This window comes from Papilio xuthus, unplaced genomic scaffold (genome assembly GCF_000836235.2).
Source record: "Papilio xuthus unplaced genomic scaffold, Pxut_1.1 DF826115.1, whole genome shotgun sequence".
Taxonomy (NCBI): Eukaryota; Metazoa; Arthropoda; class Insecta; order Lepidoptera; family Papilionidae; genus Papilio; species Papilio xuthus.
Window position 1 is genome coordinate 585099 of NW_013532534.1, and position 16920 is coordinate 602018.

The 16920-nt window shown below is 32.2% G+C and overlaps 1 protein-coding gene across 1 annotated transcript; it reads left to right on the forward strand.

Annotated features, from left to right (window-relative positions):
• Positions 1–854: 854 nt before the first annotated feature.
• On the forward strand, positions 855–15420 carry ZnT77C (Zinc transporter 77C). The gene is made up of 8 exons (XM_013319936.1): positions 855–1025; positions 6612–6802; positions 7512–7764; positions 8695–8805; positions 10297–10419; positions 13361–13536; positions 14202–14301; positions 14793–15420. The coding sequence occupies exons 2-8, from the start codon at positions 6614–6616 to the stop codon at positions 14918–14920; spliced, it is 1080 nt and encodes a 359-aa protein (XP_013175390.1). The 5' UTR covers positions 855–1025; positions 6612–6613; the 3' UTR covers positions 14921–15420.
• The last annotated feature ends 1500 nt before the right edge of the window (positions 15421–16920 follow it).

A 16920-nucleotide genomic window follows, 5' to 3' on the forward strand; every position in this document is an offset into this window, starting at 1 on the left:
ATATTGTTAAGCGTAGTTGAATATTATAAATACTTATATTTATACAGATCTGTTTGTATATTGAAGAGTTCAATTTTATGAAAATTTAATTTTGTAAAAGTATAATTTGATCGTATAGAATTCAGTTCAAGGCGTAAAATTAATTGAGCGAGATGATATTTTGAGACATGACTGTTACGGAAATATCGCTGCTACAACGTCCGTGACCTGATATCTTTTAATATCACTGTAAACAAATTAGTTATAGTAAATGTTTTGCATTGTCTTTTTACATTTGAAATATTTTATTAATTCCTTACTTTTTCATTAATATATATGATGAATTAAATATAAATGACTAACTCAATCTAATCTATTTTTCCGCTTACTCTATGATAAGTTAGTAAAAAGTTTATGAAAATATTTTTTCTAAACTTCTGCGAAGGTTTGCGCGACCTTAAAATTTTGTTTCGTTTGTAAGTTATATACTTTTTAAATAAATTGTATTTAACCTCTAAATATCAATCACTCAATCCAAACTACTAATAACGATTAAGAAGTTGAAAGTTATATTTTTTAAGCTAAACTTAAGGTAACAAATTCCGATAATGCACAAACGTAAGTTTGATAGTCTCCCATTTCTTACAAAGTTGCTTGTAATGTGTGAGCCAAGTTTTCTTTTATTTTAGTTCCAGAGTGAGATATAGATAGAGTAGTCGCCTTGAGAAGTGGCTTTTAATCTAATGCGTTGTTGCAGCGTAAGAAAAAATATCTGTCAAAAGGTAAGCTTTTATTGGCGGGTCTCGAGTTAATACATTGTTATCGGGCGGGAAAACTTGGTCGATAAGAACGCGCGCGCTCACGCAAGCGTCAGTCGACAATCGGTGCGGCTTGTGGCTTGCGGCGCGGGCGCAGCTCTTCTGTACCGCACGTTAACAAAAATATAAACAATATTATACAACTGCTATGTGCCTGGTGTTTACTAAACAGTGTTGTGACAAGGATTGCTTTTATTTTAACCCGTGAAAAGTTAGCTAATTAATTCGGTGAGTAGATATTATTAATTTTTTTTTTCTGACAACCTTTTAAATCTTTTTATTTCAAAGACTTTTTTTATTCTGTGGACACAGGAAATAGATATTAACAACTATCCCGTTATCAATTACGAATCATGAATATTTTTTAAAAAATTGAAGTATATTATGACATGTTGTATGAGATGATATTATTTCGTAAATTACAAATAAAAGGGAAACCAAAATATTTTAGTTTAAAATTTTTATTCACCGATAATATATCATACAATGGTTTGCGAATTGGAGTATGTTTATAAGTTGTATAAAGATAAAAAATATTTGGTCGTTACTAACTTCTGTTCAATAAGTAAAGCGATAAGTATACCAACACGGATACAAAATATTTGACTTCATCAGAAATAGGCGCGATAAGGCACCGATAGTTCAAACACCAATAACAACACGAAATCGCTTACAAAGAACTTTAATATCTTTTTTAAAATAAACTTTTATTTACATTTAACTTTGTTATTAGCAAAATATAAAATAACAAATTACGTTTATTCACATCCTAGACATTTTCGTTTTCACTCATCTGCTTTGGTTATAAATAAACACATCACTTTTGCAGTAAGAAACAAATGATAAATTTTATGCTAACGTAATGCTGATTTGTCTTTTTATTGCTTTAATTATATTGTAATTATTTTGATAATAGAGATTAGGAAATATCTCGCCCAGCCAGACTGATAAGCGTCTAAAATAAGCTTAAATACAATATATTAGTTGCTGATAAGTTTAATTCAAAATTGACCAATACATAATCAAATGTTCACTCCTTTATACAAAAAATAAATGGTGTATTGTAAATTGTATTATCGCCTTGAACTTGAAGAGTTACAATAGGCAGGCAGTCCGTAAGGAAAATAGCAGGATACTGATGAATATCCTTAAAAAATTAACACTAGTAAGAATATTAATACTTCCCCTTGTTTTTTCGTCAAACTTTCCTGTTTTTGCTAGCCAGACGAGCCAGACGAGCCAGACTCCTACCAAACTTTGTTTATAGAATTTGATCGAAATTTTATTGCAAAGAAGTAAACAAGATTACGATTAAGAGAGGCCAGTGTTTCTCAATCTGTGTTGCTCTTTTATTCCGTAAACATTTGCGACAACCTTTTCGAAATAATAAAGTAAATCTGAGATTCGTGTGCATTGAATCGAAACGAAATCTCGCATTTACTAAAATTAAGATCAATTGTATATTCTTTAACGGAAAACCGGCAAAATTAAAACGAAAATGGTATATTGTGGTCAATCACATGAAAAGTATGAATATGTACGAAACTATGGCTGATTGACGCAAAATCGTTTTTAGTATGGCTTTTTTTTCATTTCCTTGGTCTTCTCTATTTTTTATCCAGAAAAACTTTATACATGTATTTGTTTACCATTTTGGCGTTTAACACTGAAATTATTTAAGACAGAATCAAATTATACAAACATTTGCACGCGGTCGACAACTGCTAGATTGTTCAAAAATAAAATATACGAGTATCGACACCTTGAGCATTAAGACTCTTGTTACTCGATAAGACCTAAGTTCACTGACCTGCCTCGTCATATATCTATTTAGATATCCGAACGTAGAGTTTAAAACACCTACTCTGGATTTCCTCACTAGTTTTTCTCTTTTTTTTCTCACAAACATCATTAAATCACCTGATATTTATAAATCATGTAATCCCATTTATAAATTACTTCTTAAAAAAATACAGTTTACAGAAGAATCTCAATTTTTTTCTTAGGGTAACACTAAATTAGATTTACTGATTTTGTATTTCATTAAAGTTGTCCTAAAGATTGAGTTATTGAAGAGTAGAAAAGAGCAATATAATATTTTAATTATTTATCTTTAATTATACAAAAAATGTAAACTCACCATAACAATGACAATCAAAATCATATGTGTACCATATTACAAGCGTCCTAGTTTGCATGTAGTTGCGCTGTTTGGTTACCTACATTATTGGAATGTTTTTGAAAGTTCATCGGCGCAAAAAAGAAATAGGCTAATAACCGAACACGCTTTTTCTCACTCTACAACAACAAGCATTCGGAAATAGTCGCTTGCTCTAGTTACGACCCATTCTATTGAAATCAATAAATACAACGAAAGATTATTGGTATTTACTAGCTATCGCCAGCGACTCCGTCCGCATGTAATTAAAAAAACATAAATAGTCAATAAAGTTCAAATTGACTCTACATTTTATTTAGAAAATGTTTAAATGTGAAAAAGAAAAGGGCTGTACTTAGGATTTTCCCAGCAATTACTCAAATTTTCTCACCTTTTAAACCTTCCCTAGACCTCCAGGAACATTTCAAGATCAAGATATAATAAGACAAATCCGTTCAGCCGTTCTCGAGTTCTAGCAAGACCGACGAACAGCAATTGATTTTTATATATATATAGATTACCTATACTATATTAATATATACCTTATACACTTTTTTAACCTATGGGATTTTCGATAGTCAAAATCGAACAATTTTTTTTAACTAGTGATTTAGAAATATTTTTATTTGCAAATCATGATAACAAAAATTCATTGCCGCAACGGTATTTAATTAAACATTCCTTCAACTTGTAAATCGGATAGTTACTTGATTGAATTCCGGATTCAATTAACCATAACTAGATAATCATAAAGAGAAATTAAAATTATTGGTTACAAATTCAGGAAAGCCATAAAAATGTGAGACGATTAAAAATTTATAAACGTAGCAGTAGCGTTTAGTTCTTTAAACTAAGTTTAGCTATTTAAATCGTAATTCCGATTAAATTCATTTTTGCTATATATCGGATTACGTAATAAAAAATTACTAAGCTATTGTGAATCGTTAAAGCCTATTAATTGTTAAGTAAAATAAACAATGATAAGTCATAAGGATTGTGCGAAATGAATGGATCCATAGAGCATCGTGAGACTTATTCAATGCACACAATTGCCGGAGATTGGCTGTTACTGTTGAATGCGGTCTTCCTTAAACTGCCTGCTCAATTATGTCGTATAACGTATTACTGCCTACCGTTTGCAATAGTCTCCTTTTATGTATAAGCCCATATAATATTAGTATTCAATTCTATTAATTTGAAATAGGAAAGTGTTGGCTTTTAACCCCTTACGGCATACGATTCCATTTATGTTTCGTCAATTTGTGATTTTTTTTCTGTTAACAAATAATGTACTTCTTTTATAAATGTTTTATCAAGCTACCATAACCATTTCTTTTGGCAATATTTAGTAATTTTTCTGTTCAACAAAATGTTTTTTTAAAGAATTATTTTTGATTTGAAATTTCATTAAATAGACCTACCTAAATAAAAACATCATCATCATCAGGAGCGAACTAAGTCCCCTCTAAGGGGCTCGGAACCTACCCTAAGTTAGAGATCATAGTCAACCGTGGCGACCAAACAATTTAATTAGGTTTATAATGTATGGCTTGATATGAGGTCAGTAAAATTTACTTAATTCTAAAATGATAGTTGGAAAGTGTACAGTGTTAAATAAATAATATGATAGTAAAAGTGTTTGTATATTTTATTGACAAATTGATTGGTCGTCGTTACATTGTGAACATTACCTCGATATGTTTTATCTCTACGCGTATCGTGAGCGATACTCGCCGGCAGTTTTATCAACTAGTAGGAGGACAACATTATCAAACATATTTGGGTTCGAATTCTATCATTCTAGTTTTAAAAATATATCATCACAAACATTAAATACGAATCTTTGGATGGATAGATGGGCGGATGTTTGTTACTACTTATCTTACAAATAGCTTAACGGATCTCGAAGTAATTTGGCACAGATGTAGACCATAGTCTAGAAGCACACGTAGGCCACTAATTTTTTTTTGCACTCAACAAGAACAAAGTCATGGGCGACAACTACTTTTAAATAAAGAAGCATGTTATAAATATATTTATCATTTATAAAGGATTGTTTTCTACTTACGTGCTACTTAATTACATACGTAGATATTTGTAGCCATAGTAACAATTATCAAATACTGCGTATCACCCAAATACGATCCGATATTGTGCGCAATACTCGTTCGCGCGATGAAAACTATAACGCCCTTATCGTTGTGATATTTTTATTTGGCAGTTGCGTTTCGTAAAATTGACTAACTGAACCTCGCGCCAGCAAACAACATTTGTTACATGAATTGGTCGGCTTACTCGGTGAAATACTACGACCACAAAAAGACAGGCATAAAGTGGAAGCAATTTCGCATTTCGTCTAATAAGTATGCGTGCCTGAAACCCAATTTTAGTCCCTTTTCTTCCCCTTCTTTGCTTATCAGGAAAGGATGCTAAGTAAATAAACGTCCCTGACTGTAGAAATATTTATAAGCAGAATATCGGTGTCATCGTGGCATGGCAATGCGAGCTCTAGTTGCTAACTATAACAATAATATTATGCTAACCAAGATAAACTTCCTAGATTGTTTCTATCACGTTTAATGTCTAACAATAAAGTTTTCTATGTTACTAACAATTTTATATTTACCATAACTTGCTACTATAATATCGCTAGCTTTGTTAAATTATTAACATGTTTGATAGGCAAAGTATAGCAAAAACTTATTATACTTTAGCGATGGATATCTAAATGAGATAAAATCTAAATAAACCAAGCTTGAATGCCACACGCATAAATGCATTTAAAATAATTAACAATGCAAATTTTATGGTTCAAAATTATTGCTTTTCAAGATATAAGTATGGAGTATTTTTGGATGTCTGGTATTTAAATTCTCTTAATATTTAAAGGTGTTGTGCAAAATCTTACTAAAGTGATACTCGAAAGTTGATGATAAATTGTTGATGAAAAAAGAAGTTACGGACCAGTATATTTCTATGCCTTTCTTTTATCAGGTATCATTATAAATTAAGATAATTATCACAAAAAATATCAGCAACAGTTAACATTTTAATTATAATGACATTAAATTAAAAGAAACTGACATGGTCTAACCATGTTCCATTTGTAACATATTCAAGGTATATAGAGCCAAGTACAGTAATCCAAAGTAAAGGAAGGTGCGGTATTAACAAACCAGTTGGGAACACCGCACGCACCATTCTCAGCTACCCACTATGTGTTCGATTAGTGTTTGTGGCTGAACAACTTTCGATATGTTTATCAACGGATGTAACTTAATTTCAATTGAACTAGAATCGTCACATGAAAATATGAAGTTATCGGACAGTTCAAACGGAAAAGATATTAAGATATTGAAATTATAAAGAATTACATAAATTCTTAAATCTATGATATAAAATAAAAATAAAAAAAAAAACGAATAATTAACTAAAATATATTAATAAAAGGAGTCCCTTTAGGCAAGGTCCCGAAGAAAGAATTTAGACCTAAACAAGTTTGTAAGGTAAACAAGAGTCATAGTTTCGTATAAACAAACCAATATGGTGCTTTAAAAAGAAGATAGGTTGTTGTATTCCAAAAATTGCCTAAACAATTGCGATGCTTTGCGTCATTGCAGATCTTGTGGCACAACACTAAAATAATTGTTTTACAGAGATGGCGATGAAAGAGTGGCTGCAGTGGCTACCGCCGCCGCGGTCCTTGCTGGCGTTGCTGCTGGCGGTGACCGGCTTCAGCGGTAGGCTGTTCGCCTCCTATGTCACACACTCGCCCACCCTGCTCGTTGATACCTGCCATTCGCTCTGTAGGCTCTTTGGGCTCATCACTACACTGCTCGCATACAAGGTACTATGCTGATATAATTTAATCTACCTTTAAAACGATTCTCCGGGTAGCAATACGAATCAAAATAGCTTTGTGTTACCTCCTCTCGATAATTTTGTTGCTCGTTATACATGTTTTGTGTAGGAAACAAGACCAGAGACTAGTTAAGAAAGTCACATAACGCCCACGAAATAGCAATAAATTTATTTTTAAATATGGTTTTTAATCCAAATTATATGTGACCTCAATTTCTTAACAGTAAATAGAAAGTGTCTCCAGTATAGGCAAATAATTAGGTAATATGTCCAAAATATATGTTGACTTAACCTTATACAATTTTAGTATTATTTCCATGCATGGAATTTGAATGTAACATTGGTTAATTTAAATCCTATCTACAAGAATTCATGTTACGGTTTCTTTTGTTGTATTTCAAAAATGTCTAATCCGGTTTATGAAGCAATTCAAAGTAATTACATTAAACGATTGTTTTTTTTTAATTGATAAAATATGATCAACAGTAAATAATGTTACCAAAACTATAAAATCACTAATTCTTTCCTAATTCGACATACTCTAGAAACTAATGGTTGATTGTTGTTTTGTTACTAGTGTTAGATTTCCATCCGCAACGGCATTATCTTAAGCCATTGATGTCTTTAAATGTTGTTATGTACTTTAAATATCAGTATCGGCAATTGATGCCAACAATAATTGCTTTATTTCCCAGTACGAGCGAGCTGATGAAGGCGCGGGTCGCGAAGGTCGGCTACGGAATACATTTGGATGGGCGCGTATTGAGGTGGTCGGCCGGCTATCTGTACACGTACTGTTTGCGTCTTTCGCGTTCTCTCTGGTGGTGAACGCGCTGCAGCTCGGCGTACATTCGTCCCATGTACAACCACCAAGATATCCTAAAGTCATCATCGGCACTGCTGTTCTTGGGCTTTTGCTGTACACTATTAACTACATGTTGCTGGCTGGTAATAATAGCTATATTTTTCAGTACCATTACGAACGAAAGTAGAACAACGGGGCAGAGCAGTAGACAGTGAAGTACAGCTATTGTCTGAGTACACATAATGATGTAGAGCAATAGTAGTTTAATAGTAAGTGTGTGTACAAAGAATAGGAGTACTGCAGTGTCTCCGCTCAGCTTCGCTGCTCTACCCTTGTGTGAAACTAGCAATAGGCTAATCACATTTTATTCAAAGTAATAAGCACATGGATGTCATTGCTATTTATAACTAGTTAATTTTAGTTCACACTAAAGAGATCTCTAGATCTCACTACCTCTAATGTGCACATAATAATAGTGCACGTACTTATAATCATTAATGTATAATTATTTAGTATATGTTCAGTATGAAAAAAATGTGTGAGAATATATGAGGAATGATAAAGGCGTATCTACACTAGCGATATTTTCGGGCGTGATATTATTTCATGATAAAAATACATATCTGTAGTGCTCACATTGTCGGCGCCAAGCTGTGTTATAAAAATAAACCCGTGTTTACACGTGCGGCCAGCTCGCCTAGTGCGTGGTACGCAACGTCGATACAACACGGCATTTAAAATAAGCCAAAAACGCAAAAATCTAAATAACTAATTTATGAGTTAATTAGAAAACAATGACTATTTTGCAAACGATGTGTCAGGAAATAAATGATTGTATTTTAACATTGACAAGCTACCAGTATTACAAATAAAACATACCGTTGAAGAAAACATTGAACTTATCTAGTAATTATGAAGTCAGTTTTAAAGTTTTATCGATTTTCATTTGCTCAATTCATCGTCATTTAATTATTTCAAGTAATAATAAATATACAACAATCAAAAAGTTAATTATTAAAAAAAAACAAATGAAGTTTTATATTAATGTTGAATTTAAAGATGTTGTTTAATAGGACGAGAGCTGAGCTACAGTCGCCGGCTGAGCATGACGGAGGGCGGCGGTGTGGTGCTCAAGACGGGGTCCGCAGAGCCAGTGTTGGCGCACGCACCTATCGACATCGTCAGTAGGTCTTTTACACAATATTTACCTAATAATTAATTATAAATGAATGTATGTGATTTAGTAAAAAAATTTATTTATTTAAAGATGAAATGTAAATTACGTACTAAAATTATGTTTCAAGAAAGTTATTCAGCAAAGGAAAACTTTATTAATGTAAAATATATTTCTGTTGTACCCAATTTAAAAAAAAATGGTCAGTATTCAATTCCCAGCTAGTTTATATTATTATTTTATATTGTTATTGCTTTTTATCATACAGAAAATATAACATTATAATATAATATATATTTATATCATATCATAAGAAAATAGGGGGAGGCCTATGCCGAGAAGTGAGCGTGATATGCCTTATAAAAAATAGTGAAAATACGTTAAACAATAACAGAACCCAACAAAAGCGAAAGTATAATATAAAGATTAAACAAGCATTATGTCTATTTATAAATACATTGCGATACGTCGATGTTATGAAATATTGTTTACAATAATGATAATAATATTATATTTTAATAAGAGAATGTGACAAACGAGTTGATGTAAAACGGTTATCGGAGAATATTAAGCAAAAATTAATTGGAATCGCAGATACGTCGTCTTTTATAATTACCTTTTTCCCTCGACCTGGCGTGTGGTAACTTTTAACCCTATTTTTAACATTGAAATGGCAAGTATGAACAACAAAGCATAAAGCACATAGTAATTTTATTGTCCGGGAAAATGTTGTGTCAAGTTTAAAGTCACTCTATACAAACTTTTATATCTAACAGACATTTAAGGAATGAATTTCGACAAAGGCTTTTGGCTCACTTACAAGGTGACAGACTAAGACCTCTATTGGAAATTTCAAATCAATAGGCCTTGTGTCTAAGCTCTGAAAAAGTTTCTATATACAAACATATACCTCTCTTTTTAGATCTTTACTAATTATAATGGCTGATTGACAGTCTCATGAATGACTTGTCTCTATTTATATAATTAAAAAGTTAACGTTTTTATATATTTACATACCGTATGCTGTACCATATGCGTAGGAACCTCTTTTTCTATCTATTTAATCTTGTTATTTACAATGTAAACAGTAGAACGGTTTATTGGTAATGAAAACTAGTCGAGACGTACATATAAAATCTTATCTGAGCCGCGTACAAACAGGGAGAAAGTTATAAAAACAAATCACCGGAAGCAATTCCATTGTACAAAACATGATTGCGTTAAAACGTACTTTAGTTTATATATTTTTATAATGTTGGATTTTCATAATACTTTAGTTATCTTAAGATAAATTCAAGTAAGATAAGTATTTAAGAAATATACAACCGCAAACTAAGAATATGAACATTTTTACATTGTAGAAACCGAAGTTGCTTTTGGCAATAAGATGGACATTTTTTTTATTTTGTATGTTTCTTTCCATCGTTCTCTTGCTTATATTTATTGTGTTGGATTGTTTTCTGTGCGATAAAATATAAATAAATGAATGTTCTTTACCTAGGTAGCCTGTTTGCAATCGGCGCTGGTCTAACCACTGAATGGGAGCCCCAGATGGCCAGCATTGCAGACCCCGCGCTGTCGGCGTGCGCCGCTATAGTTCTTGTCATATGCAACTACCCATTCAGTAAGTATACCATTTTATTAGAGATTATTATCATGAATAGACACTGTTGAAACACCAGCACAAATCATAATCCTATCTGTGAAAAACGGACATAATAATATGACTTTCTATATGTCTTGCGACAGTGGAAACTGACGGTTACATCCTCATCCCACGAACCGTCTCTTTCAGTTCGAAGTCAACATTTAAATTAAATTTGTCCAACCAAATCACATGAAGGATTTCATGTAATTAAAGCGATAAGAGACGAGAGAAACGTCAAAAGGAGAGTAAACGTTTTTCTACCCAACTCAATCTTACGTTGATTTTTACAAATTGTGTGTCAAAATAAATCCAGGGTTGTTAACCCTTCTCATAATACAAGATGTAGCCAATGCATTTAAATGTGGTTAAATCATTTTACGTGTAGCGATTTTGTGAAGCCTTGTTTTTTAGTTTTCGTCTGCAATACGTTTCGGACAGTACGAGGAAATGACTGCAACTCATTTATCTTCGCGTGATTTATGATTATTAAAAAAATGAACATGGAGACAGCGCTTTGCGTGTGTTTCGTACGCAAATTACATAAATATGAAGTCACTAACATACGAATGTTTTGAAAACAAAATTAGTTTCTACTGCCTCACACTGTTTTTTTTTATTATATAAACAAGCAAATGCCCACGGCTTCGTTTGGATGAGATTCAAAAACCGTATGTTTATCGTATACATATTTTTTTTCAACTGCCATTCTTCTTAAGTAATGCTAAATTAACAGTTAAAAAATTTCTTTATTTACTTTGTACATAAGACAAATTCTTGCTTTAAATCCAATATATATAAAAGAAAGTCGTGTTAGTTACACTATTTATAACTCAAGAACTTTACCGATATGGTTGAAAATTGGTGAGGAGGTATCTTAGAGCCAGGAGACGGACATAGGATACTATTTATTCAATTTTTTTTAATTATTTTTATTCGTATTTATGCTTTGAAGAGCTGCTTTTTATCTAACTTACTAATATTATAAATGCGAATGTTTAGACGGATGTGATGTGGATGGATGGATGGGTGGGGTACACTAATTATTTTTATATATCCAAGCGGACGGAGTCGCGGGCAACAGCTAGTAACAGATATAATAAGTATTTCTTTTGATAAGAATCCAAGTAACATTTTTTTTTGTTTATTAAGCACCATATCTAATTAATGTAATTAAGCCAATGAATATTTTACGTATTTAATTCATTATTTCATGCATAATCGAATTCAGTTTCGTGGCTTTGACATAATAAACATTCATTCAAACATCAGACAACTCACAACTCTCACGATTATAATGCTAGGATTGTAACAGGCCGCGTCCGGTTCATTGGGACGCTAAAATTGCTTTTATTATTAACTTCTACCAATAAAATCTTCAATATAGTTAAGTATTTCTACGAAACCTCTTTTGTTATACTTTGGATTTGATTTACTTACTTCAAGTATTCTTCACAGATATAAATAAATGTTAGAAATTCTTGTGAATACGAATAAGAACAAATCAAAGTTTTAATACGACTTTCGTATTTCTCACGTATTCATACATTCCGTCAGTTTTGTTTGACCATAATATTGTTTTATACAGATACAGATTGATACAATTTCAATCGAGAATGATATCGATTTATTAAAATATTTCTATAGATTTCCAAGGTTATAAAAATGTAAGAATTGAATTTCCGCTTTACTGCACAATAACAGATCAGTGTGCTTTTCATTGAAAAAAAACCTTACATCAAGAACAAATTTATATATATGTATTTAGCGATACATGAAACCAACTGAGTTCCTCAATTGGCCACTGAAGTTATAGTTGCCTACTAACCGTGGGTTTCTGAGACCAAAGTATCTGTAAAAAATATTGTTATCAAATTAACAACAATTTCATCAAAGATTGACAGGGTTGACGATATGTTTTATACAGAGATTTTTGTCTAAAAAACAGACGGTAAATAGATGGAGCAATAAATAGCCTACAATCTCTGTCTCTCTGCCTAGCTTGCGTCGTACAAGGAGTTGGGATCAGCTTTCCCAGTCTCTTCCACTTCGCTCTGTCTCTTCATCTACGTCTGAGATTTGGCACTAACTCATGTCTTTTACCACTATATCTTTCCATCTCGTTTTGGGTCTGGCTCTTGAATGTACCAATAGCCTACAATGTTTTTATTAAATTTGTATTTATACTAAAACTATTTACATACGATAAAATGGGATTATCGAAATGCTGCAGTTGCCGTATAAGTTTGAACGATAAAAACTATGCACAGTTATATAACAATTATGAATGAACTTGGTAAACTACTTAATTATACAACAATTATTATTTATAAAATGGTAACGCTACAAGGGCGCTATGGCGTTTAGAACAATGCTGGACCCCGTTAGAAAACGATACAACGATTTATGACGAGAAAGCATAACAGCGTTACATAACATTGCGTGTTACATTGTAATTATGCATTTTATACTTTACTACCTGATAATACATTACTTGATTCAGTTAGCCTGAGAAATTTAAAAACCTTTATTAAGGACTATTTAAAAACTTTCTTTAACGGCACTATTAGGGACTACATCCTGTTGTTCACACTTCCCGCGCGATTCTTTTTGCTCTACTTTTTTTAAACTAAAAAGGCAAAGGTTCTAGCCAGTCTGCCACGTCTTTGGCAGAATGTTAATTCAGCACTCAACAACTCCTTTAACATGAAATAATAGGTGGTAGATAAACTAAAACATAAAAAAACCGGTAACTGTACCACCATCTACTTTATTCTAGTTTATTAACGTCATGCAAGAATTTTGCAATATCCGTAGCTCAATCATGCAATAGCTCTTGTATTTTATGATTTCTTCGTGATGCCCACATATCTACATTACCCGCGGGTATCGCAGTAATAGGTATCTGTTGTACTTACAGTGCGTTCCGCGGGTCTGGTGCTGCTGCAGACAGTGCCTGAGGGTGTGGGCGCGTGTGAGTTGCGCGCAGCGGCGTTACGCGTGCCCGGCGTGCTGGCCATACACGAGCTGCATGTGTGGCAGCTGCATCGCGACAAGATCGTTGCCACCGCACACATCTCCTACAGCTCACATGAAGTATGTAACCCTTATATTAATCTATATGGGTTCAGTTTAATAGGTTTTTTTATTCCAGATTGATTCCGTTGTCACTCACTTAATCATGTCATGTTTCATGCATCTATATTTTCATGCTCTTACTATTTGTTTACTCCTTGCATGGTAACACTTCAGATTTAATGTATGCCCATACCATGCTAAACTTTGTTTTTATGTGCTTACACTATTTCTGTATGTAATGCATCATATATTAATGGTGATTAGGCGATATAAGTGAAGACTAGTCGTTTGTCTAAAATTACATAAATTTCATTAAAAATTTGACTTCGACACGATGACTTCTTGAAAAAATTCCATGATGCTTCAAATTCATAAAAATATTAAAAAACTGTTATAAGACCGAAACGGTTAAAAATATCGAAAATTTTCGTATCAAAACATTAGATACCTATTGGTAAAATACGGCATTTATATCAAAACTAACTAACTTAACCTTGTCATGTTATCACAATGAGACACTCCTTAACCAAATAAAAAAACGAAGGAAGTGCTCAAAAAATCATACTGATTATTTCGTAGAGTTCGGCGTAAGTTTTTTTTACCGATATACATAGGTGACTCTTTTTTATTTATAAAATAATTCAGTATTTTTTTTTCTAGCAAATAATTTTAACTGTTTTCAGGACTACCTGCGAAATTCTGAATTAGTCTGCGACGTGTTTAAACGTCATGGAATCGGTCTAGTAACTCTGCAGCCAGAATTTACTCTGACGTCAATTAGTGGTAAGTAAATATTTAAAATAGTCAGCAATATTTAATTTTAAATTATAAATAATATTAGTAAAACAATAAAACGACTAAACGTGAATTGCAAATAAGGAGAAAAGTTAGGTTTTTAAAGGCCCGATACAAGAAAAAAGTAGTTCACGCGATAACAATTCAGAGAATAGATAGACGTATAATTACAATACGTCGAAGAATCATGTGATCTACAAATACAAAACAAAACAACTGGCTCTTTTAAGACATGTCACCACAAGCTGTCGCCCACGACTCCGTTCAGGAGGAATAAAAAACTTAGTTATTAGCCTATGAGTTCTTCTAGACTGTATTCTACATCTATACCTAATTTCATGAAAATCTGGAATCGTTCTGGAGATACATAACAAACATTCACATTTATAATATTAATAAGATATAAGTAAGATTGAAGTAAATTGTTGCTGACTTGACTTGATTAATGTAGACAACTAATTAAATATCAATTTTCACAGGTACTGAAGAAGAGAGAAAGGCGTTAGTGGACTTTGCAAACACTGCTTGCTCCTGTCCTTGCGCAAAAGAGTGCATCGCACCACGATGTTGCGCATCACCTATCAAGCCTGTCATTACGCGCATTTAATGGCACAAAACAAAGTGATTCGTTTACATTTAAGACACGAAAGTGTTGAGTGTAAAAAGCGCCAAGCTCAATGGGTACTAAAATACTGCATTTTCTAAACTAATGTTAAGATTAAAATAATTTTAGGTTAGTTTTAGTCCAACCAAAGAACTTTTACACAGTACGAGTGTATTCTATTTACGAGCTAATATTATACCCACGCTCTACGAGTCAGTGAAAGTGAATAAAAAATCAAGAGTACCGTGGCATTGCCGCGCTGTCACTATACGTCAACAAGATTATAGTCTTAGACAGGGGTCGGCAACCTTTCTCGAGTTAGCAACCATTTTCTAGATGTGATAAATGATGTGACAAATGGTCAATATATCTATTTAGAAATGTGAGGATATGTATTACTGGTGTGAGACCAGTTGTTGTGATTAGCAACTTTGAACTTGAGTGGGTCAGTGTAAAATCAGTCAGGTAATAGTATTAAGACTCAGAGATTTAAATATATATATTTTTTTTTAAATATACATATAAATAGAAAATGGCCGAACACTTCGTCTTCTTGACAACAGTTTAAAACTAGGTATTGCAAAATGAGAGAAATGTAGAGAAATCAATTTTATTTACATACATAAAATTAGTGCTTCAAAGAATGAATAAACACTACATGAGATTAAACTGGTCTACTCTATTTGTTCCTAATTCAAGAGCTAAATATTTATCAATCACAGTTATAGCTTCATTTGAGTGCCAATTATCTGGCTCCATTAAACTAGTATTTATATAACACGTAATACAATAGAAAAAATGTAAAATCACAAGCTTTTAACTTATTACACCAATATTTCTTCAATTGTAATCTAACACCGCTGGACCGGAATAATGTAAATCGGGCATCAATCAATAATAGTAATACTTAGTTTTCATTGCCAGAATACATTTTTTCTCCTTATTATTCTCTTTGTGAAAACAGAAATAACACTATTTCATTTCTACGAGTGCTTCGATAGTGAAAATTTACAGTAACAGTTCGTTAGCGACGAATTTTACTAAAAAAATGTTTAATACACAAGAAAGTACAAATTGACTTTAAAAAATTTCTTGAAAACTACTTTCAGAAACATTTTTTTAAATATGTCGTAATAAATTTATTTAAAAATAATAAGACCCTACAAAATTTCAAAAAAGAATTATTATTTTTCTTTATTTACTTATGGTAATTTAGGAATCATTGTAATACAAGAATTGAAAAACTTTTCTTTGTGTTCAATAACTTGAAACTTAAGCGAACTGCTTAATAAAACATTTAACTTTGGTTTTCAACAGGGATAAAACTTGTATATATACATATTGTTGTCTCAGTTTATTCAAAGAAAATGTAAAGGATAACAGTATATGTCTATATAAGTAATCATATGAGGGCCTAGCACGAATTGCGACACCCGCCTAGGTACGAGTAACATCATCGAGAAAATATGTCATTTGCATGTGATTAGTTGGTGTACTTTACGACCGGTAGGGGCACAAATTTTAATACAGATTGTCACAAATATTCATGCTAGGCCCACTCTCCACTCTCAGGCGAAGACGCCAAGGAGTGGACAAATGCGCCTTAACTTTTAAACGTTTCTTCTTAACGTTTGTAATTAAATGTAAATTTATTTTAAATATAAATAAGACTGTGATGTTCCTAGCAGGCAGTATTAAATAAAATTGCTTGTTAAAAACTTGATAACGTGTTCAAATATTTTATAATCGTCTTAATAACATGATGTTGACGAATTATTAATTATAAACTATGTACAAAGCTTTGTTGAAGTTTGTTTTCGATTTAGATATTAAAAATATTTTAACAATATTTGTTTTTTATTTATACTCAATTTCCTTGATTATGGTTTGAATTGAACAGATTTTCTACAACTTTTAGTAAGAGAAGAACAGTATTTAACAATTAATCTTACTATTTTACAAATGCACTAATTCCACAAGAATAATCATTTAGTTATTACCAA